At 32.3% G+C, this 24,924-nt stretch overlaps 3 protein-coding genes across 4 annotated transcripts; all 3 read right to left on the bottom strand.

Moving 5' to 3' along the window:
* Positions 1–4,310: 4,310 nt before the first annotated feature.
* LOC134255773 (protein slit-like) lies at positions 4,311–6,197 on the bottom strand. 2 transcript variants are annotated; one of them, XM_062738294.1, is made up of 3 exons: positions 5,822–6,197; positions 5,005–5,115; positions 4,311–4,774 (listed from the first exon to the last, which is right to left on the bottom strand). In XM_062738294.1, exons 1-3 carry the CDS (start codon positions 6,165–6,167, stop codon positions 4,524–4,526), a joined length of 708 nt encoding a protein of 235 aa, XP_062594278.1. In that variant the 5' UTR covers positions 6,168–6,197; the 3' UTR covers positions 4,311–4,523. The 2 variants fall into 2 exon arrangements, with proteins under 2 accessions (XP_062594278.1, XP_062594280.1); XM_062738296.1 differs by lacking the exon at positions 5,005–5,115.
* Positions 6,198–8,822: 2,625 nt separating this feature from the next.
* Positions 8,823–12,552, bottom strand: LOC134255763 (neurogenic locus notch homolog protein 2-like). The gene is made up of 4 exons (XM_062738282.1): positions 12,058–12,552; positions 11,535–11,645; positions 11,221–11,334; positions 8,823–9,158 (listed from the first exon to the last, which is right to left on the bottom strand). The coding sequence occupies exons 1-4, from the start codon at positions 12,401–12,403 to the stop codon at positions 8,896–8,898; spliced, it is 834 nt and encodes a 277-aa protein (XP_062594266.1). The 5' UTR covers positions 12,404–12,552; the 3' UTR covers positions 8,823–8,895.
* Positions 12,553–19,789: 7,237 nt separating this feature from the next.
* Positions 19,790–20,913, bottom strand: LOC134255764 (uncharacterized; the record flags this gene model as incomplete). The annotated part of the gene is made up of 2 exons (XM_062738283.1): positions 19,790–20,049; positions 20,803–20,913. Coding segments are annotated over 2 exons (371 nt in total), but the record flags the coding sequence as incomplete, so codon positions are not given.
* Positions 20,914–24,924: the final 4,011 nt, after the last annotated feature.

Raw genomic sequence — 24,924 nt, 5'->3', positions numbered from 1 at the left:
CTCAAGCTCACCAGGATATATCGTATCGACACAGGAATGGAAATCACCATTGTTAATTGACGGTACGTCGTCGATATATCTAAATGTTGAGTTGAAGACCACAGCGTGTTTTCTTCTTTTCACGCATAAGATTTTGCATAAATTCTGCTTCATAAGATAACAAAAATAGTTCTTCTGATAACGGGGTGCAAAACGTACCCATTGGAATTCCAATAGAATGTTTGAAGTCTTGGTCTCCGAAAACCACATAGATATTGTCAATCAAAATCTCAAGCATCTTTTTGATGTCAACTGCAGAATGGGTTTTTCACAAAATGTGACAAATGAGACAGTAAACATATCGATCACAAACTGATTGTTGTTTGAAAAACATGTTGTTGCGGAGGATGGTATCTACTGTGTAACATACGCTTGTGATATTATACGTTTATTGCATGTTAGTGAGGGAAATATGAAGATTTATTCAGCCAAAAAAAATCGTATTCCCCGAGGGCTTTGTTCGAGGGGAATATGATGTTTCTTGGCTGAATAAATCACCATATTTCCTGCAAAAAATTCTTTATTATACCGAAACAAGCAAAATAAACATAAACTTTCAAATTCGGCCCCGCTCTCATTTTAACGCAAAGTTGGTGAAACCCTTTGAAACCAATTTTGTGACGTAATCCAGGCTATGGTGACGTCTACTACTCTCGGGAGTTTTCTTTCAACGAACGGTAACTATATTGCGGGAAAATGTACTAGGTATCCTAAGAGGTGAAATATGATGAAAAACATGCCAACGACTGTAAAATATGAAGTTTTTTGGCCCGATCACGTGATAATCTACCTAATTTAAACAATTTCTTAAAGGTACTTGGACACAGATTTGAAGTTAATATTTTCTCATTTTTTCTGTATAATATCACGAATTATATATTTTAATAGCATTTCACACAAAAATCAATTAAAAATCTTATTTCATTTAAGAGTTATTAAAACTTTAAATTTTTTGGCGGGTTTGATTGACACATCCTTGCACTTTCACAATTTTTAACTTTATTCTTAATCCTTAGGAAAAGTGGCAATCCGATGTGTATTAATGAGAAATATTAAAACTTAAATCAAAAAGAATAATTTTATTCAGAGTAAAAATGTTAAAAGCGCGCTACTTAACAAGTATCGTCATTCCGTTGTGTACAGAGTTTTGCGAATCAATCACACTTGTGTTATGTACACAGGTTTTTGTAAACAAGTTATTGTTTGGTGTTTACGATTCATCGGGTGCGTTAAATCGCCAAAGTCTGTTCACCACATCTGCACGGACTGACAATATATTGTGTGTTTGTTTAAGAAATAAAGTCCGCGTTTTTGGTTGCAGAATAACCTCCTTGAGGTCGAGAGAATGTTTTTTGATAAAAGCCGAGGCGCTAGCCGAGGCTTTTATATTTCAAACAACATTTCGAGACCGAGGAGGTTATTCAATGCATCATTGACAACAAGGACTTTTTGAAAGATTTACCAAGTAATTTACAAACGCTAAATTAGGGATAATCGTTTCCTCTATAGAGAAACGAATTAGGTCACAATGTCTCGATTACGCTGTTTCATTTAACACCAGAGGTAAAATTTGTTTGCTTACCTGTACATAGAATGCAGACAATTTGAGCCTTCGTTACATGAAAAATAGCCTTTTTAAATTACAAATATGTTCCTAATATGTATTGATCAGTTAAAAAGAATATACAATATCAAAATCATGTTCTTGTTTTACTGCTAAAATCACGTTTTTTAATGTGTAGGGAGGTCCGTGGAATAGCCGCGCTTAGCTATAAAAACCGACATTCATCAGCAACTTGATGCAATTGACAGTGTTTATACTGCAAAAGACGACACACCGATGCGGTCTAAACAAGTATTTCATTCTACAGCCAAACATGCATTTGAATTGTTAAGATTTGATGCGTGTTTCTGATCTGATAATTTTTTGATGACGTTCGTGATTTATTGGAGAATAATGTCCGGCGGTTTCCTTTGAGGTTTCCGATAATCGTGGTAGAATTTGCTTTAGTACTTGTCTACTCTGAATTTTCTGGATTATAGTATTAATATTTTTCATAAATACACATCAGGATTGCCATTTTTCCTAAGGATTAAGAATAAAGTTAAAAATTGTGAAAGTGCAAGGATGTGTCAATCAAACCCGCCAAAGAATTTAAAGTTTTAATAACTTTTAAACGAAATAAGATTTTTAATTAATTTTTGTGTGAAATGCTTTTAAAATACATAAGTTGTAATATTTAGAGAAAATATTAACTTCAAATCTGTGTCCAAGTACCTTTAAGTTGGTAACTTCTCAATATGCATGAGTAAAAAATTAGATAAAACGCTGTAGGGTCTACATATATACAGTAAATAAATAGATCTTTAAATTATGGATTTTATAATTTCTGTCATGCAATTGTAGCTGAAGAACTGTAGCTCTCCAAAAAAAAAATCATATTTTGACAGACCGGATAGCTACAGTGTTACCCATTGAAAAAACTGTATACTTACTGCGCACAAAAAGCGCGCTGTTTCTACATTTATTTCTCCATGTTTTTAAAAATGTCATCTCAAACTATTGATAACCATGTGCTTCTAACATTTTTTCACTGTTTCCACAACAAAACATTCCTAATAATTGTTGTTAATAGCCCTCCTGGCCCTGATAATGAGTACATCGAAATTTTCGCCTATTTATACTGCCATTTTGGTTTGGAAAATAATTCGGTCCAACGCGCTTCGTGAAAATGTCAACTTTGCTCTAGTACTTGATTTCGCAGGAGATACTTTTTCTTTGAAATCTAGCCCTTTGTACAATTTTAGTAAGGATTTGGAAGAATTAAGGTATTCAATGTAAATGAAGGGATTTTGAAAGATTTTAAATAATTTTAAACTAGTTAAAAACACATTTCTAGATAACGATAAAAGTGAAATGAACCAAATTTACAAGACTGATAACACGTAAGGAGACGGTCATTTTGCACATAAAAAGTTTGTGAAGAGTTATCTGCCCTTGATGAAAAGAAGAAAATTTTTTATTTCTCAAAATTTATATGGTAAATAATTCATTTTATTTCATAACTTAATAAAGAGGGAGTTTATGCATATTTTCACCAATAGATTTGTTTGAAATCTAAATTACTTTTTACAATATCTTATAAAAACATGCTATGCCCATAGACTTCAGTGTAAAATTCAAGGTGCAATTAATTGGACAATAAGCAAAATTTTATTTGGTGGAACATTTTTCTTTGATAACATCTTCAAAATGCTACCATGATTAAAAAATATCGGACCATTCATTTATTAGGTACAAAATATGGTCATTATACTTTGAATACCTTAAACCAGAACCAAGCGCAACTTTTTGGGAGCAATAAATATAACAATTTTAATGGGTGGTACTGTAACTCTTCGGTCTGTCAATATATTTTTCGGAGAGCTACAGTTCTGCAGCTAGCAATTTGGCACACAGAATATACGTGGATGTTCAAATCTGATCAAAACTTACAAATAAGAATGCTCTTTATACATAATTTATCAGATACTGGCAATGAGAAATTCAGGTAATAAAAATAATTAATAACATTTTTGTTAAACGATACGAAAGAGCATGTTGTACGTATGAACAATTTCTAAAACGAGGTAAATTATTGACAAACAAGTTGATGAAACAAGATTTTGTTTCTCTAAACTTTGTTTAATAAACTTTTGAGCTTGAATACTGCAGTACTGTTCGATGTATCTATATATTCCATAAGTATATCAATTTGTTTATTCATCCAAAAATGTGATTTAAAAAGCATTGTACACTTCATCCCCTGATTAACCCTAAGCCCACTTTAGTCAAAAGCGAATAATGATAGTTATGATAAAAATTTTCTTGATTCGAAATGCAAGTTTTAAATGAAGAATATGCATCAAAACTTAAAGCAATAACCTACATTTAGAATTAAAGGTGATCAGTTATTACAAAAATTAAAAATTCGACTCTTTCATAAAAAAAAATCACATTTCGACAATCCATGACAAAAACTAAAAAGATTGTTTAAACAGAAATAAAAAGTCCTTTGTCCTAAACGGTTAGTGGTCATTTTTATTTAAGAATGGATTCTATGGAATATCCGTAAAAATATAGTCAAACTTTTTTTACATCTTAAAAGCATAACTAAAATTTGAATATATCCATCAAAAGAATTTGCTCATCTTTGTAAAACCCAATGTCACAGGTTAGTATCAGCCGATATGAAATTTTCTTCAAATTTTCAAAAGTTTTTTTGGTCAGAATCTAAGTTGATACTTAAACTATGAATATCGAATCTTTCTCCTTTTTCAATTCGATAAGTTAGATAAGTCAAATTTTACATATTTTTTTACTCTTGCTTGTGTTGTATGTAAACCTTCCAAAAAAGGATTTTGTTTAAAGGGTAAATCTATAGTAAATCTAGCGGCAAACCATACGAGTAAGTACTTGTACTTAAAATGTCATTCTTTTGGTTTCAAAAATCCAGCCGAACTCTCTTTGATTTTGAGTCTTTTTCTGGAAAAATCAGATTCTTCCTGTTCTTTTTCCATTTTTCGTCTTCATTTTCATCATCGTCATCGTCAGTACCACTTTTCTTGTTGATGCCAAAGGTTTGACAACACTTCAGACAAACACATCCGGTGGCCATAACTCCTATCACGGACACCAGTGACAGCAAGCCGTATTCTACATATCGAACCGACTCCGGAAGTTCCAATGTTTCCACTGAAAGCAGTTAAGTCATTTAAAAAGTATAACACGACATAAATAATATTATTGCTTTCAGTTGTAGTCATACCTAATACATTGAAAAACCTGAAAAAGACATCCAAAGAGGTTTAAAATTCTCCATTCTAAACAATTAATGTTTTTTTTTTCGTCGTGTTATGAGACTACATTATACTATATGAATACCTGATCATACCTCATGATTAAAATACTGTATAGATAATTACGTGTATCACAGACTGTCCCGGTATATCCCTTGTCACAGGTACAGGTAAACGTTACCCCTTCATAAGTACAGGTACCATGTTTACAAGGATCATCCTGGCACGTTACCAGATCTACAATTATAATGAAGATATATGATTAAAGTAATATCGGTTTTTGGACTGCACAATTACTCTTTTTGAGCAGTCACATTGAAATTTATGTCATGTTATTACATAAATGTTCATGTTGTATGCCGATATGGTAACTGTCAATTAAGTGTATTGAATTATAATTATTTATTTATTTTATTTATCAAATATTCAAAAATATTTGCTTCTTGCCAAGTGAAGAGTTTTGATTTTCTTTTTTCACGGACAAAAGAATTACATTGAAATTTGGAATATATTTCTAGAATACTTTTTGTTGTAAATGATGCAAATGATAAATTTTAAAACATATATATAAAGAAAGTGTGCAGAATTCTAACGTACCTTTCTGCAACCATTCTTATTAATTTATACAAATATATTTCACTTCAAATCCCATAGTTGAGAAAATTCGATTGAAAAATTGAAATTTACGCATTGAACCTTGTTTATTTTACTAATTAGTCCAGTTGTTAATTTCATTTTTCGCCAAAAGTTTGTTTGTATCATCTGTCCTCAAATAGGACATGTCTGTTTCTACAAACAGTTGTAGTTTATTTGACTTAAATGTAATCAGGGGAATCGTGGTTATATCAAAATATGATATATTAATATTTCAATTGGAAGCAATGAAAAGGCCAACATGAAGAAAAATAACCAGAAACAAATATATACAACCGTCAACCCTTACCTTGGCAGCAACCACCCTTATAATGCGGACCACATTTACAAGACAGAGAGGCAAGTTTTAGCGCGCCACCATTTTCACAAATTCGGCATGACTGAGTTCTGTGCATCGGGAAATTTATACTTTTATTACAGCTGGTTAGACAAGTTTCTATAGTAGCCGGTTGTATCGAGCAGCACATGTGACGGTCTGTGTATCGTGTCTGTGAGCCACAGGTTCCAGTGCATGGACTCCATGATAACCAGTCAAAAAAATGGCATTCCATGTCCAATGTACATATTTGTGATCGGTTTAATTTGATACAACTGGTACAGATGTACAGTAATAAAGATACTACTCTTAACTTCATGTTTCAAATTAGAAGGTTGAACATGTTGCCACTTAACCTGCAATGCGCTATATAAAAGACCACGGAGAGTCATCTGATATTTGTAAAATACGTGTCTATTGATTTTGAAGTGAGAGCTTCTTAATCACCGAAGACTTAGAAAAGATTAATTTTAAACGCATGAACATTTAGCATAAAAATCGCATAAAAGCGGCCCTTTTAATCAAAAAATTTACGACTAAGAGAAAAATTTCACAACTCTTAAGATTATAATAAATGAATTTCATCCATTAAGATATATTATGTAAGATTATAAAATGAGTAATAAGATATATTAATTTGTTTCTAAGATGTTACTTACAATGTTGTCTTTAGTAATAGAAAGAAGATAGAAGATACACGTTGGAGAATGGGAAAATTTTTGTCTTAGTCGTAAGATTTTTTTGTGAAAAGGGCCACTGGTCATCACAGTGATAAAAAGAAACAGTGAATGCAATAATAAACTAAACAGCTTTAAATCGATGGATATGAAGGCTTGTTCTTAAAAGATCATCCTTAGAATCAAAAAAGTTAAAAAAAAAAAGAGAAACAATTGTGAGATCTTAAAGTGATATAAACATTTGAACATTTGTCAATTTAAATGAGGCAAACCAGTGATAAATAGGCTGAAAAAAAAAGGAAGAAATTTTTACAGTCCTGTTTGAAGTTATAATTTCACAAGTTTATTTTTTTGATCGATTCAATGTCATTGTCAGAAAAAAAATCTTACTGATTTGCTATTATTTATTAATTGTCTCAGGATTTTTCCCGTTTTTCCCAATCGTGACAAGGAGCACACGATGGAGGTGACTAGTCAGAAGGGGATGCTTATTTCTCGAGGGCATCAGATTCCATCTCTGCTGCTTTTGGAGGTCTTTGTTTGCTCTGCCCCAGATTTGTGTTGTATAAATAAACTTCAGCTCGATACTGTTTGATATATCCATATTTAATTAAACTATGTTGCTGCAAAACGTGACCGTCTTTTAACCGACACGCATTCGAAGAAGTAGCTGCACATATTCCATATATTTCATGAAAGCTTATCACTGACTGGAAGCAAACATTTGTGTAACTTAATACATTATTAATTGATTGATACATCGCTAATTTGTATCCCTAGACCTAGGAATTTTAATGTTTAATACCTTCTACTCAACATTGAATTGGGCCAACTAACATCTGAACTGTATGAAAAAGGAAATGGATTTTAAAAGTTTTGCCATTGTCAATTGTCCTTATTCATGTTGTTATATTCCACTATCACCTGCTTATGGTGTCTGTGTCTCCCAACTTATTTGATACTTAAGACCCTGCTCTGAGAAAGATCGTTTTTTTTATCGCGGCAAGCAAGTTGATGTTATAAGTCTAACTTTTAAGCATTTTGTAAATTTTATGATGTTATAATGAAGTTGTTTACAATTATGATCTATAAATGGGTCATTTTGTTGGCAGGAAACCACACCAATTGATATGCCTTTATTTTGTACTAATTTGATTTACGGAATATTTTTCTGCCTGATCAAAACACAGACAAGGTTCACGTTGGATGTGACCGGAATCAGGAAGTGCTTCATTTTCCCTGACACCTGGTCACATCTCCAGAATTTCCGAAGCAGTATTTGTGTCAAACTGTCCACAAACTTCTATTGTTGGTTTGTTTGTATGTTGTTTAACGTCCCTCTCGAGAATTTTTCACTCATATGGAGACGCCATCACTTGCCGGTGAAGAGCTGCCAATTTTTTCCTATGCTCGGCACTCATGGCCATTTCAAAAGCAGGGAGGGGTCTTTTTCTTTGCCAGCACCTACTCCCACACGGGATTGTTAGTTTTATGAGATCTATCACTGTGTGTTTTTTTTTTCACTTTCACCTTTAAGTCGAGTCGATCAAGAGACACTTTCTAAATTGCAGTTACTCATGAAATATAATGACAAACCAATGTTTAATTTTCCTTAAATCTATTTTCTTATAAAAGCACAATATACAAAGATATCAAATGTAATGTAATGAAGTATAAAACGTTTTGCATTCAGAATTTTAAGAAAACCACATTCTCTGTAATCACTGCAACAATTAAAAATGATTTATAAATATTGTTTAACACCAGCAATATTTCATTCATAGCAACAATTGAAAATGAATGATCTTTAAAACACAAAACTCCTCGAACGTGATCGAACATGATTGAAACCTGATTTAAGAATTATCAAGACATTCAAGGGAACCACAAAAAAATTAGAATCCAGCATTACTTTTTTTTTTTACTGATTTAATCTATTTTAAAACAATTTAGCCCAATTTTGTCTTTAGATAAAATGGCTATATTTTTATTTGGCACACATCAGACTTCGACTAATCGATATCATTCATAGATAATGAAATAGAACTTTTGCAAATTCGATATGTGAATACTCCTTACTGCATCATATCATTCAATGTGATTGTCTTTCTAACTAGGATTTCATAAAAGAAAAAAGGATAAGATTTTAATTAATGAAAAATATGGGGATAACGAATAGTATTCAAGCTCAAAAGTCCATAAAACAATACAAAGTAGGAGCAGAACAAACACGGGCCTCCAAAACATCAGAGATGGGATCAGATGCCATCAAGAAGTGAGCATCCCCAGAGGTCACACCTGCCGTGTGCTCTTTGTCAATCTAATAGGTCTTATTTTAGTTAATCGTTGTAATCAGAGAAGTTATAGGATTTAAAAGTCAATCCCCGTGGCTAATGGTTTTGAGTGGTTCTCTGTAAAATGTACAATTCTTTTTCTTCTTTTCCTTAAATCTTTTTCTTTGTCGTAATCGTCGTCGTCCTTGTTGTCGCGGACACCACACGCTCGAGAACACTTCAAACAAACACATCCCAGGGTCATGAGACCTATTAGGGACACCATGGACAACACTCCGTACTCCAAATATTGAATCCATTCTGGAAGACGAAGTTCCGAAGCCTCCACTGTTATCAACGCTGAAATATCACCCATAAAACATTTTATTATATCGGATATCCATTTTTTTTTAGAATTGCTTTGTTAAATAATCCCTAAGTAAGAAAAAAATAAAGAAAGAGTGCGTACAAGGCGTGGACTATCCCCCGCTCTGAGACAAAATGTTTCTCAATTTTCAAAATTCACAGAAATGTTATATTTTTCTAAAATCATGTTATCAGTAATGTCATCTTCAAATCATTTTATTATTTTATTTTACTGAACAACTTATCATTTGATAATCTTTATTTCAAAGTTGACAGTAAAGCATATTTAGTGGAAAATGGGTTTAATAGAGCTATAAAAACGAATTTTGAACATGAATGGGTCAAGTCCCCATTCTTCGTGAACGCTTAAATGAAGGAAAAGTAAATGTGAAATCTATTTCATCTGTCCAAAAAATGAAATCAGAACCCATTCTGTATGAAAATCGAAAATTTCTGAAAAAATGTACACTTTAACAATCCCGTTCATTTAAATCACACTGACATAGGTCGATAATGCATATACTTCGTAGCGAAGTGGTGAAAGCGGTTGTTCTTGGACCAAACCCTGCGCTATGGAGAGAGTTCGGAGCATGCGTGAAGCTTTTTCTGTTTTTTTTTCACATATCTTAAAACATGAGTAAAAAATAAATTATTAATAAAATATTAAAACAATGAAATGCAGAATTAAATGTTTAAAAGATGATATAAATCATATAATTTTGAAAAATATAACTTTTAGAATTGAGAAATGTCTTTTTTCGGATGGGGGATTGTCCTCGCCTTGTATGCCTCCATTCTTTTCATATCTCCTAAAAGTCACAATGGTATTAATTTCGTTTTTGAAAAATGCTATAACGAAATTTGAATCATGTACGAGGGTTGATCCAAAAGTTCGTGGAATTTCTTAGTATTTCATTCATTTATAAGTGAAATTGGTTGAAAATTACAAATGAGAATAAAGACACTTGTTGAATATTTTAGATTAAAAAATATTTTAAATATTTGTGATAGTAACTCTATGGCAGTTGCCATAGAAACGGATGTTTGGAAATGCGGGGGAGACATCAACGCGTTTATTATCATTTTAATTCTTAATACTTGAAATGAGAATTAAACCGCTCTTCGTGTTATAGGAAACGAAAATTATGTCATTATTACGATTGCTTGATCTTTTATAAACCTTTGTGTGTGTATTTTAATGATTTTACTGGATATTTTGTTTATTAGTTAATAATTTTATGTTCATCTTAAGGTTGTTAGACGACGTCAAATTTCGGTCAAGTCATAACTTTTGTGAAAATCCCGGGATCACTCTATCTTAAATGCGTATATTATTGACATAGACTGAGGAAAAATGCATTTAGCCACTGGTTTTCCAGTGGCGTACGAAAATGAAGAAAAATAGAATCTTCATGGACATTGATTAAAGGTTTGGCCGCCTTTTTGAGGCTCTGTTTTAAGTGTTGTTCCCCTTGATAAATTGAAAGCGTTAAAAGACTTTGTCGGCTGACGTACTGTTCTTGACATTGCTACTGAAATCGGAACATCATATGGAAAGAAGGGGGGTATTTTGAAATATAAGTAAAAAATGAAGATAAATTGGTGCGAGAGCATACCCAGGCTTTTCTTAAGAAAAAAAAATGGAGAAAAGATCAGCATTTTGAAGAATTACGTGTTCGAATTTGACATTAGGGTGAGATGATTCTAACGTGACGTGACATAACCTAACTTGACGTTACGTCAAAGTCTCCCCCGGGTTTCACAACTATCCATTTTCAGAAAGCTCTTGTGACCTTATTGGTAATTGGAACGTAGTGAAATTTTCCAGTATTGCTGCATTATGACTCTATTTTATAAATATGCCTATTGTTTGCATTTGTCAAATCATGGTAAAATTTTACAAAGAAATTCCACGAACTTTTGGATCAACCCTCGTATTCATGTAAATACAATCTTGAAAATGTCCATAGAAACTTTGAAGCAATAAGACCTTATATATACTTTAATGTTATTTTGAAAAATTATTTAACATTTTAAACCTAGAAATTTATCGTACCTTTATCACAGAAATCTCCTGTATATCTGTCTGTACACTGACATTTAAACCCAATCGACCCGTCCACACAAGTTCCACCATTGTCACACAATATTCCTTGACTGCAAAGTTTTCCTAATTATATAAAAGTTGTTTTTTTTTAAATACAGATTGATAATTTTTGTCAGCATATTACATGATATTATACTTTTTCATGTTCCTTTTGATTACATTGGCCAGAAAGTTATATTACCTTATAGTATATGAAAGGAATTTTGCAATGAAAATAAGTAGTTTTGAATAAAGTATAATAAGACAATAATACGGATAATTACTTGTATCACAAATTGGTCCTTGGTATCCTCTTTCACAAACGCAGGTAAAAGTGGAGGCAATATCGGTACAATTTCCGTGTTTACAGGGGGTATCTTGACATTTCACCACGTCTAAAAGAGTGAGGAAATTAGGCATAGAAGCAAATTCCAATCTTTTTTAGAATCTTAGATATGATAACCAAACTTATCTTTAATAACGTTGTAAATTCCGAATTGAATTAAACGATAATCATAAAAATGGGGAAATTTAAAAAGACATTAAAAAAGTGTTTTCCTGCTGTTTGCCCGATCATGACTGGTCGAGAAGAAATAATTACTCTTCAGTGGCACCTGATCCCGCCTCTGATGTTCGGTGTTTCCTCTCCTCCGATTTGAATTATTCAAATGGACTATTAAGCTCAGTTGCTGTTTGTTAACTTGAAGTTTCGTATTTGGCTTTGTTGTTATGGTTGCATGCAATTTCAATATTTGGAAAGAACCTAACATTTCATTGTTAGATATGATTATCTGTATGCTTACGTACCTTGACAACAATCCCCCTTATGATACAGATCGCATTTGCAAGATAGAGATGAAATGTTCAGTGTACCGCCATTTTCACATATTCTGCATGATTTAGACTCATGTAATTTAAAACTCGAAGGCAGTTTACAATGTTTCAGACAGTTTTCTATGGTGTGAGGACTAACAGAAGTGGAACAGCACATGTTGCGCTCTCTTTGCTGTGACTGTGTGCCACAGGCACCAGTACACGAACCCCATTCTTTCCAATCAAACAAATGACACTCTGGTTCACGAGAACAGTCACTTGCCAAAATTGTACTCGTATAAAAGGCAAACATCTGTAATAAAACTTTCATGAGATCCATTTTATTAGCTTGAAGTTTTCCCTAATATTATTATTAACTGCTTTTTGATAGCCTATAAGTAAGTGATAATAAAGTCTGTATTTACTTTGAATTCTTATCTATTGATTTAAAAGAAAACGAAATCCGTGCTTCTGTAAACGTTGCATTCATGAATTGAAATCAATACCATTTGAAAACTATAGGTAGAAGATTGATCGATTGCATGTTGTTTTACGTCCTGTTCGAGAATTTTCACTCATATAGAGACATCGCCATATACTGGTGATGGGATTCAAATTTAGACCTTCACTGGCACTCAGGGCTGCGGAGCAGTGAGGGTTCTTCATCGTGCTATTGCCTACAATGACAGGGGTCCTAGATTTTGAAGGTCTCATTAAATTGACCCTCAACTTTCACTTCAAAGTGCCGAGCGTTTGGTGAAAAAACAGTTGCTTCGTATTTTTTTACTTTGGTCGTGATTCGAACACAAGTCGTTCCGACCAGGCAAAGGTAGAAGAGAATAATACATTTATCACATTCTCGTCGAGCATAATTTCATTCCAAAGTAATGAACGATTCATCTATGAATAAGTAAAAACTTCATCCTAATTATCACAATCATTTTATTAGAGTGTAAGTTATATAACCTTGACGTACTTAAACCTAGATAATGCAATTAGTATATATTTTTACGATTTATTTAAATGTCAATGAAGCTAAATGTATATATGAATTAATTATAATTTGACAAAAGAAGTAATCGATTTTAGATTACCTTTGAGAGATCATGACACACACTGCAATATTTGCTCTTTTCCATTTGATTATCAGATGGACGTTGAAATCTCTCATCTATTTTCCTGTCTTTAAAATTGAAATAATGAAATATATAGAGACAACGAACAGTACTCAAGCTCAAAAGTTGATAAAACAATACAAAATAGGAGCAGAGCAAACACGGACCTCCAAAACATCAGAGTTGGGATCAGGCACCATGGATGATAGAACATCCCCCTGCCAATCGGTTACATCCGCTGTGTGTTCCTTGACATGATCGGAAATTCTGTCAATTCAGTGTGTAAATAATGGCCTATCAATCAGTATGAAAAACGTCAGTCAGCATTTGACTCAATGATAAATTGTATTTACTGATAAGGTCATTGAATCGACCATAGAACTAACGAAAGTATGACTTTAAACGGGATTTGATATTTTTGCTTCATCAACTTAAGCTTGTTTTGGCAGTAATTTACCTCGTTTAAGAAATTGTTCATACGTAGAGCATGCTATTGCGTATCGAATCAACTGAGAGAAAGGGGTTTATATCATCTCCTGGCCAGGACAAGGAGCACAGGTAGGGTGTGGCAGAGAATTCTCACTCATCCATGGTACCTGGTCCCATCGCTGATGGTTTAGTGGTCCGTTTCTGTTCTGCACCTAATTTGTACTGTTTAATAGTTTTTTGAGCTTGAATATTGTTTGTTATTTCATATACATGTATTTCATATATGTTTTAACTTCTGAGTACTCCTTTTTCAAAATTCTATTTAGAAGTATTGCCGATTTTCTGTTTCTTTAGTTAGATTAATAAAGTTCTTTTTTTTTTTTTTTTAAATAATTAGATTACCGGACTTTTAATTATTATTCAAAGCTATTTTTTTTTTAAATAATGACTTTAATATGACGGACATGTTGTGTCTTTTTAAAATATCATCACTGGAAAATATAATAAAATTGATTATTTTTGTAGATATTTTCTTTGTGCAAAAATACAGATATCTAAATTTTGGACCTGTTTATTGATATACAGTGTACTTTGAGTCATAATTAAGAACATCAGACTAAAGATAAGCAATACTCAAACAAGGGACTAGTTAGTTTTAAAAGATCCCTTGCATACACCTGGAAAAGAGTTAAAAATAAGAGGGATCGTTTGATTTTTTGTAATGGATCAATGTCCCAGAAGGTAGTGAGACACTGTGTGGCAATGTCTATTCTAATTACACGGTATGGGCGTTTGAACTATAAAGGCCCTCTTAGAATCAAAGTTAAATTGTCTTTCAAAGTGGAATTTTAAAAGTGAGTTTTTAATCAGGGGATTTATGTAAATTATGTAACAGAAAATTTATCTCTGATAAAGAAAAAGAGTAGGTGCACTCTTTTTTTTTCTCATAGTCCAATTTTAAAATACAAAGTGAAGAACTTGTTAATTTCTACATTATCAAATTATGACAATGAATATTGAAATGACGCAGACCAACACACTGTAAAATACAACAGAGCTTCAATATTCTATAACATTTATCCACAAGTAAATGACGATAAAAAATATTCACAAGAGTTTACAAACATGACGGATACTCTTTAAAGATATTAATAAAAATTCACCAAATAAAAGAGTTAAAACTAGCTTCATTTTCTTCTTTTTGAAAATTTCACAATATTGTGTTATTAAGAAATATTAAATGTGAACATTTTTTCTAAAATATTTAATAAAGAAAATCTAAAAGAGAGAGAGAAAAACCATTATGAGTGAAGTTTGAAAACAGTTTCTTCTGTTTAAGCAAAAACCTTCGAAAGACAACTCAAACTGTCATGTAAGTCACTTCAGTTCGATTAAAGCCGACGAACAATTATAATCAGTTTATTATTTGAGTGTTTGAATATATATAAGAAAATAAATAAACTAAAACCATTACATAACATATAAATGAAAAGTATCTTTCAATATACGTCATGTTTCCCATATGATGTTTATTGTTGTCTCTCTGAATTACTTTTTTTTAAATTTGCTAAATGGGCTATGAAACTTTTTTTCCAAAAATTAAAAAAAATTGATTATTAATTATAATATATGTATTTGTGTGTATAAATAAATAAAATATGATCATTTAACAATATTCAAACTCAAATATTTATAGGGATCAGCTCCCTTGGAGGAAAGAGCATCCCCGTCGACCGGTCACACCCGCCGAGTGCTCCTTGTCATATGATTGGGAAATAACGGGAAAATCCGTTACAATTCAGTGTGTAAATACTTTCCTAACAATTAGTTTGAAAAAAAACGTCAGTCAGCATTTAACTTAAACTTAAATTTTCATTTAACACCAAAAACCAAAAACGATATGATATTGATCTGAAGCTTCTTCACACGTTTATAAGACATTTTTATAAAGCATATTTAACCCTTTTAAGTCTTTTCTTTGCCACCAAAACAACGTTTATTTTACATTTCTTACGTTTTTTCTCAGAAAATGAAAAGCATAGTACCAATCATATTTCAAATTTAATGATCTGTTAATACATGTATTTTCTTTGTTTTACTTATAAATGTCTCGTGCATAAAACAAGTTTTCGGATTCATTTTCCCAGACAGAGAAACACCCTAGCAAATGAAAGCAAGAGGCGCATGGGCCACATCGCTCACCTGAGCACTAAGGGTAGGAAACAGTAGAAAATGGCTTTTTATTGTAAAGTTTAAATCCAAAAGTAGTCCCATGACCAATCATGGATTTGCTATTTTTTAGAAAATGATTTTTAAAGAATTTTCCTATATATTTCTATGTAAAACTTTGGTCGGCCATTTTGGCCCCGCCCTACCCCGGGGGGGGGGGGGGGTCATGATGTGAACAAACTTGAAACTACACTACCTGAGCATGCTTCCATATATATATGATGAATTATGGCTTTGTCATTCTTGAGAAGAAGATCTTTAAAGAATTTTCCTATATATTTCTACGTAAAACTTAGGTCGGCCATTTTGGCCCGCGCCCTACCCCCGGGGGTAATGGTTTGAACAAACTTGAATCTACACTAACTGAGGATGTTGCCCTATAAGTTTCATCTTTCCTTGCACAGTGGTTCTTGAGAAGAAGATTTTGAAAATATGCCACCAAATTTTCATTAATTCCCAATTATCTCCCCTTGAATGAGGGCGTGGCCCTTCATTTGAACAAACTTGAATCCCCTTCACCCAAGGATACTTTGTGGCAAGTTTGGTTGAAATTGGCCCAGCGGTTCTCGAGAAGAAGTCGAAAATGTGAAAAGTTTACAGACAGACGGACAGACAGACGGACGCCGGACAAAATGTGATCAGAAAAGCTCACTTGAGCTTTCAGCTCAGGTGAGCTAAAAATAAATTAATACAGGAACTTTGTGTATTTAGTTTATATACGTCGTTCCTTTTTGTGTTTTGATATATATCATCTTCCAAAACCAAGGGTTTCTGAACCACTCTGTTGGACATGTATCAGAGAAGATAAGAAGCCCCTGAATTGGGACGTAGGTGATGCATAAAAAGTTCAGAAATTGAAGTTAGTCTTTACAATCGTTTCTTTTTAAAGTTTAGTACCATTGCACACCCTTGTATTTATAAATTTCAAACTATTAAAAATTTAAATGTACAGCGAGTGTTTCAAAGCCTTTCTTAAAACAAAAAATATATTTGCACATTACATTTAGCAAATGCGAAATAAATCTACGTCATTTCTTAATTCTGAAATCAATTTGTCACCTATATATAGTTATATATTCACATCAATTAATTATCCACATTCAAGTAAATGTTACAACGAAAACAGCATAGATAAAAGACAGGGTATTTTATTTATTGAATTTCTCATTTTAATCTTTATCTATCGATTGACAATTGATTTTCTTTTACAGAACTTTAAGCTACATAGTAGGATGAAATCAAACACGGATTCGGTATTTAAGATAGAAAGCTATAAGTCACGAACACAGAATACCCTCATAATCCTGAAACATGCAGGGCCAAAGAATTTGGCGTTTTAAAATAGAAATACACTTTTTTAAAGATTATAAATTGAAATGCACTGCAAAAAACGAAAAATATAAGAGCTTCATTATATAACAATTAAAATTCATAAATCAGTTTTATCATATTAATGTCGACTCACATTAATGATTTTAAAGCATCGTTTTGACAGTGGGTGAGGGTCCAGGCAGAGTAAGAAATTAACTTATCGGAAAAACTTTACAAGCAAAACAAAATGTGCTTGTTTGTGAAGGGTGGGGGTGGGGTGGGGGGGTTAAGTTCCAACTTCATTCTACTCAAACACACTTCATTACTTTTTAACGATACTTTAATAAAAAAAAGATGGGAGAGGGTGGACCGGACTTTCTATGAACATTTTCTATGGTAAAAAGTAAAAAAAAAAATCTTCCCCTGACTTCCCCTCATGCTACTTGCCAGTAGATTTCAAATACACAGCTTTGTTTGTTTTAAACACGTAATGTATATTGAATTCTTGCTTAAAACAGTAAAAATGCAGTGTTGATTTCTAATTTACAAGAACATTTAAAATTGAAAGATGCTGGAATAATCAATAAAAATTTGAAAGATGTTGGATTTAAAAAATGTTTACACATAAGATTTGATCGAACAAAAATTATGATGAAGACAAATTAGAATTCTTTAGGTTGATCATTAATAAAGATTTCTTTAAAGGTCTGCGTTGGCTCTACTCGTAATTCGTTTATGTTAAGAGATTTTAGGAGCAGAGCAAACACAGACCTCTAAAACATTAGAGATGGGATCAGGTGCAATGGGGCAGTGAGATTCCCCTACAGACTGGTCACATCCGCCGTGTTCTGTTTGTCATGATCGGGAAATAATCCCTCGTTAATTCAGTATAAATTAATGGTTTAACAATATGTTCGAAAACGTCAGTTAGCATTTGACTTATATAATGATAGATTGTATTTGCTGACAAGGTATTATATTAACCACAGAACTTATGAAATCTTTTAACGTAACTGTTGATATCGTTTCATCAACTTGTCAATAAATTACCACGTTTAAGGCATTATTCGTGCGTAGAGCATGTTCTTGCCTATCGAATCAACTGAGAGGCATAAAGCCTATTTGCAGTATTCACTTAACTTTATGTAAAGATTTTTCATTGTTTGAAGTATTGTGTAGCAATAGTATTATGTTAATCGTAGTGTGTGTAAAATTATTTTATGTAAAATTAATGATACATTACTTCTGTATTATTTATTCTTTATGATTTAATTATATAATGATAAAGTAATCTGATAAACCATTTATCCTTATGAATAAATAGAAGACATTAATTGCTACAAATAAACCATTTTCTTGAGGTTTTTTTTTCCAATTAAGATATTTTAATTAAGCTTAATCTTGACCACTACTTACATTGTAACATTAAAAATATGAAGGAATATAAGTTGGATATCTTTGTAGTTATATTATTACTTATTACGTTATCTTATTTTCAATACCACAACTACATGTATTTGTAGTCTTGTACATTATTAATATGAGAACAGAATTGACGAGGAGACTCTAAATATATTTTTGATTTATTGCAAGAACAAAAACATTATGTAGGATTTTTAAATGAAGTACATGTAAAGACAAAAATCTGCTCAAAAGCTGAGGAACGAACCTCTTTAATGTTTAAATAAATTTTAAATAATAAGAAATTGATAAAAAAAATATATCTAAATATAGTTTTAAGTGTTATGAAACATATTAAACTTCGATTTTATTAATTTAATTATTTTAAAGATTATCTGGATATCAACAAAACTGCAATTCCCCTTTAATAAACAAAGACACAAACAGCAGGATCGATATATGTTTAAAACTCTTTGATATAGCATCTTCAGTCGCGCGCTGACTACATGCCTTTTAATTCAATTCTAAACTTTCTGATATGGACAGAAATTATATTTTTAAGGTTTAAGGAAAACAATTAAAAATATTCTTTTAATAATATGAAAGAAATTCAACATTTAAAAGCTTTAAAATCGGAATTAAAAACCTCTTACAAAAACAAACCCTCCCTACCTTTCATATGTAAAGAAAGCTCGATAACTCGTGATTTAATAGCATATCAACCTACTGACTAAATCGAATCATTTTTACAACAGGATATTCCCTAATATTATAGTACAGAGAAACAAAACAAACTACTAGTATTTATTCGTAAAAAATGTACAAGACACAAGTGATTGACATAAGATTATGACCTTATTCAAGAAAATAGTCTTCATCCTTAAGTGTTTGTCTGTGTAATAAGCAAAATGAATGCAGAATTAACCAATAAAAGTTACAGGCGACTGACACACAAGTAAGCAACTATTACAAAAATATTCAGAAATTACTATTTACTTGTATTTAAACACCTGAAAGAGCTATTATACGAATACATAAGGTATATGCTAGATCGTCCAGGAAGATGAGACAGAAATATTTGAATTTCATCCATGATCGAAATTAAACTACATTCTTATTACTATGATTTTTTCCATTGATATGAGAATCCATATAAAAATATTGACAAAATAGTGTACAAAAAAGAAGAAAAATCGTAATTAAAGAATTCATTATCATTATCATTACAATTAAAATCTAATCTAAAACATATTTTCTCTGTCCCTGTTGAATCCCATCGGTTTGGGTCGATTCTGTAGAATCACTAAATCCTCTGTGTGTCCCTGTTCGTCGTCTTCATCACTGTCGCCGTCGTCAGAGACGCCGAGGACCTGACAACACCTGAGGCAGAGACACCCTAACACCATTATACCTGTCAGGGACACCATTGTCACCACTGCGTACTCCAAATATGAAAGCCATTCCGGAAGAAGGAGCTCGGAAGTTTCCTCTGGAACCAACGCTAATAAAAACACTTAGCCTCAATTTAAAGTGCTTACCAAAACATAAAAATTAAACTAATGCTGGATCATTCTTAAAAAAATTAACTTGAAGTATGAAGAAAACATTGTAAGAGCTTACGATTTTCAAGAATTGCTGCTTTTTTATTTATATTCATAATGACTGCAGGGCAATGTGGTTTTCTTTTGCCGTTGGATATATATATATATATATATATATATATATATATATATATATATATATATATATATATATATATATATATATATATATATATATATATATTTTTTTTTTTTTTTTTTTTTTTTTAAGCAGATACATCGTGGAACAAATCTGTATGCTTCAACAAATGCCTTTCAGCAAGTTGTATAAAACGTTAGCCATTCATGATGGGTTGTATTATGCAACATTGTCACCTTTGTTACAAACATCATTTGCGAAATTTTACTGTTAACAAGACTGCCGGTAATACTGTTACATCAATAAAGGTGTAACATTAATTTATTTGTCACTAGCCTGACTTATATTGTATTTGTATTTTTGAATGCCTTTTCATGAAGAGACAGTTATCAAATTTTTTCAACATCAAACATTTCCTTTTTCAATAAAATTATATGTAATTATGAGAAGAGAGAAAACATGTATATTTTATATGACCAGCTTTGGAAAAGTACCGTGATTTCGAGATTCTGACCTAACAATATCCTGAAACTGAGTGACTACATGAAGATCTTGCAATTGAGTACATATTTACGTGAATCACAGGTCACTCCGGTGTACTTCTCGTCACAGGTACATAGAAAGCTTGTCCCTTGGTCGGTACAGGTTCCGTGCTTACAGGGGTCATCCCGACACGTCACCACATCTACAAAATATAACAATGACACTGACATGCTTATTATACTTATTATTTCGTACTACAGCGACACGAGACCTCGGTTTATACGGTCTCATCCAACATTGCTGAAACAAGAATATCACCAGTCTCGTTTAAAATCATCTTTTAGGAAGTTCTAACAAATATATCAGCCAAAATACTATCCCGGAGATATGTTATATTTCTTAAATATAAAATGTTTTTCGAAATGCGGACTTAATGCGAGGTTGTTGAAATTGTAACATCGAATTATTTGTAAGTAGCCAGCATCGATTTTAAAGTAGATTATATACAGATGCTCTTTGGTATCAAATAAGTTTGGAGACGAAAAAATGGTTAGGAAAATGGACGATGGATTAAATGAAGTCATTTATTCGCGTTATTGGTTGGCCCTTATTGACTCTAGTCATGGTGGGGCAGACTTGGTGGTGTCTTATTGCAAGTTTACGGGATATAATGAGTCAATATATAAGTGGAAGCTACTTTTGTTAATTGATAAAATGTCATCGATATATCTGAGTGAATAGTTGAAAACCTTAGCAAGTGACTTCTTCTTGTTATGTTAACAATTTTAAGTAAATTCTGCTTCATAGAAATATAAAAACAGGGCGGCTAGTGAAAGCGAACAATTAGTGTCGTTTTAAACAAAGTATTTTGTAGATGATCGCAAGATATGAAAACTTTCCAGTTTCGTTTTGATTGAAGAGAAGCAGTTGATCAAAACCTTATTTTCAAATTGTTTTGTGGATTGGGTGCATAAAGTGTGGGAAAGCCGTTCATTTTGATGTTTGAAAATTTGTGATTTAAAATCGTTAACTCTTCTTACTTATGCAGTAATATATCTTCATCACCTGCATACGGAGTTATATCTCTCAGTTGATTCGATACGCAAGAGCATGCTCTACGTATGAACAATTTCTAAAACGAGGTAAATTATTGACAAACAAGTTGATGTAACAAGAATATCAGCAGTCTCGTTTAAAGTCACCATTTCGTATGTTCTATGGTCGATACAATGACCTTGTCAGCTAATGTAAATTATCATTGACCCAATTGCTGACTGGCGTTTATCATACTCACTGTTAGTCCATTATCTATACACTGAATTGACGACGGAATATGTTGCCTTACAGTAGGTCAGAAGTTTTTTCCTCCTTTACAGCACTGAATATTTTGCAAGGAGAAGAGATAGGGGCTTGTTAGACTATTTAATGTATACCTGGCAATGCATCTTAGCTTTGTAAGCATTTTTGTATGATGTTTAAAATATCCAGTATAGAAAGGGTAGAATTTACTTTGTTTGACTGGTATGTTCAATGTATATAAAAATAAAACGTGATTTTGAAAAAAAATCATCCTTAGTAAGAGAACTGCGAACATAATTTTGAATTTCAGGCGTAGAAATAAAGAATAGGTCCTTGTACAGTTGTGACAGATGATGTTGTAAGCATAATGTTCATATAAAGCCGCTCTAATTCTTTTCACACCTTTGATTTAGTGAAAACGATCGAAAGGATAGATGATTGGAACATTGTCTTTTTACCTCTTCATACGGTTCTATAGTATATTTCAAAAATACTTCATTTATTCCGATAAATAATATAATAAATAATATCATATGAAAGGTTTGATATGAAGCATTCAATAACCCTGAATAAAAATATAAAAATCTATAGAAAAAGGCAATTTTTACCTTGGCAGCAATCTCCCTTAAAATGCAGACCACATTTACAAGACATAGAGGCAAGTTCTAGCGCGCCACCATTTTCACAAATTCGGCATGATTGAGTTCTGTGCATCGGGAAATTTATACTTTCATTACAGCTGGTTAGACAAGTTTCTATAGTAGCCGGTTGTATCGAGCAGCACATGTGACGGTCTGTGTATCGTGTCTGTGAGCCACAGGTTCCAGTGCAAGGACTCCATGATAACCAGTCAAAAAAATGGCATTCCATGTCCAATGTACATATTTGTGATCGGTTTAATTTGATACAACTGGTACAGATGCACAGTAATAAATATTGTAAATTTATATTCATTTTATTTATAGTTGTGTTCTTGTCCACGATGTTTCTCAAATTGCCTTATGCCTAGACCTTCGATATATATTAACCCATAATATTAACCAATGACACTTATCTATTGATTTCCAAGAGAAAACTTCATACTTGAAAACAACAATTGAATTATCAGAATCCATGCATTTTAATGCAAGTAAATCGACCACTGTTAAGATATTTTTTAAAAAATGATTTAAAGCTTTTGAGGAGAAAGGTTAAAGCATAAAACATTTAACCCATTCTACAGCTATACCGTGCAATAACAGGCTGAACACAACTATCCACAGTTAATCTAGTTCAAATGAAATGAGTTATTTCTAGTGCCTAAGAAATCATGCTGATGTTCAACTTCGTTTGGAGAAGGGAAAACCAGTGTAAGACTTTTATTTTATAAATATAAAAGAACGTGTTCTAGTGGCATATTTATGTCATTTATCGGGCAATATTGTCGCAAAGTCTAAGCTACAAACATATGCTTCAAGTTGAAATAAGTTCAGATTCATTTGATTGATAGTCCCGTTCTAGAATTTTTCGACGTCTTCATATACGGGTGAAGAGCTTCAAATTTACTCGAGGCATTCAGGGTCATTGAGCAGTGGTGGATCTTTATCGTGCCAATGCCTGTAGTAACACAGAACCTCAATTTTTAAGGTGAAATATCCCTCTGCTCCAAATTTCATCAATTTATGTTTTTAATTCTCAACATTGATTTTCATAAACATTAATAGCATTAGATTGAAATGGAAAATAGTTTGAAGTATGTAGCTTGGCTTACTTTTACAGAAATAAATATTATATCTCATCATGATTTGAAGAAAATTTGATATGGTAAATAGAAAGATCAATAACTTATGTTACAATAAATAAAAATATACATGTATGAGGTGTATATAGAAAAATAATACTTACTATCATACCTTTCTAATTCACATTAGAAAACACAATGAAACGTCGTCTTTTAAATCAGAATATCACATTGTTTTCTGTGGTAGTAAAATTAAAAAAAAATCCATCTACAAAAGTTATCTTTCCATTCTCGTTCTTGAAAATATTTTTTAAATGAACCCCCCAACCCCCAACCCCCCGAAAGTCTGCTATTGCAAGCAATAGCGTATGTCGCCCCGAAGTGGACAAGACATTCATTTCTTGTATGACTAAAACAATACCCAGTTAGCTAAGCTTGGACAACCATCAATTCGTATCAGTCCTTTCAGTACTTTGATTTCAAAATCATTTTGTAATAGAATTTTCACTTTCCCCTGGTTTCCATGGCAATAATCAATTATTTGAAAATTTTAAAAGCGAATCGCACAACAACAATTACTTATCACTAAAATAAAATAAAGTTTCATGACGAATGTTCAAGGGACCAGAGAGAACACTCTCAAGAGAAATTTCGACGCTTTTTGCAGGTTTCCATGGCAACGGCAGTCATTTTGAAACTGAATAACCACACAACACAACTACTACCAGTGGTCATCCTTTGCGGAAAGTTTCAGGAATATTGTCCCAGCCATCTCCGATAAACAGCCTGGATTTTAAAAAACAAAAAAAACATGCATACAATCCCAATATGTCGTCCGACTTCGTTCGGGGCGACATAATAAAAATCTTAATAATCAATTGATTATAAAAGAAAATTTCTGTAACAGTTACTAGTATCTCCCTCTTAAGAAGTAAGCGGGAACACACTTGCTACCTTGCTAGTTTTTGTCCCCCGCTGAAAGTTTGGAATATAAATTTCAGTCTGTCCGTAGTTATCTCGGTCTCTAACGCTTTCGTTTCCACGCAATTTCTCGAGAAGGCTTTGAGCTTTTGCAATAAAATTTTTCACAATAACTCGATTTGGCCCAAGGAAGATCCCTTTTGATTTTAAGATCAAAGGTCAAGGTAATGAATTCAAAATTCTGACTTTTAAACACTTTCATTTCCGTGCCAT

The sequence above is a fragment of the Saccostrea cucullata genome, unplaced genomic scaffold, assembly GCF_032062105.1.
Source record: "Saccostrea cucullata isolate Sc308-1 unplaced genomic scaffold, CSIRO_AGI_Scuc_v1 ctg5, whole genome shotgun sequence".
Taxonomy (NCBI): domain Eukaryota; kingdom Metazoa; phylum Mollusca; class Bivalvia; order Ostreida; family Ostreidae; genus Saccostrea; species Saccostrea cuccullata.
The sequence above is the reverse complement of the archived record's forward strand: the minus strand, read 5'-3'. Positions and strand labels throughout refer to the sequence as shown.

Bases quoted from the DNA above. Each gene is read 5' to 3' on its own strand.
- LOC134255763 (XM_062738282.1), bottom strand. From the start codon at position 12,403: ATGGATCTCATGAAAGTTTTATTACAGATGTTTGCCTTTTATACGAGT. The intron at 11,335-11,534 runs GTAATTATCCGT...TTATATAATTAG, and splicing joins AGGACCAATTTGTGATACAA to GAAAACTTTGCAGTCAAGGA. The intron at 9,159-11,220 runs GTACGATAAATT...GTGATATTTCAG, and splicing joins AGGAGATTTCTGTGATAAAG to CGTTGATAACAGTGGAGGCT.
- LOC134255773 (XM_062738294.1), bottom strand. From the start codon at position 6,167: ATGAAGTTAAGAGTAGTATCTTTATTACTGTACATCTGTACCAGTTGT. The intron at 5,116-5,821 runs GTAAGGGTTGAC...TTATAATTGTAG, and splicing joins TAAGGGTGGTTGCTGCCAAG to ATCTGGTAACGTGCCAGGAT. The intron at 4,775-5,004 runs GTAATTATCTAT...AACTGCTTTCAG, and splicing joins CGGGACAGTCTGTGATACAC to TGGAAACATTGGAACTTCCG.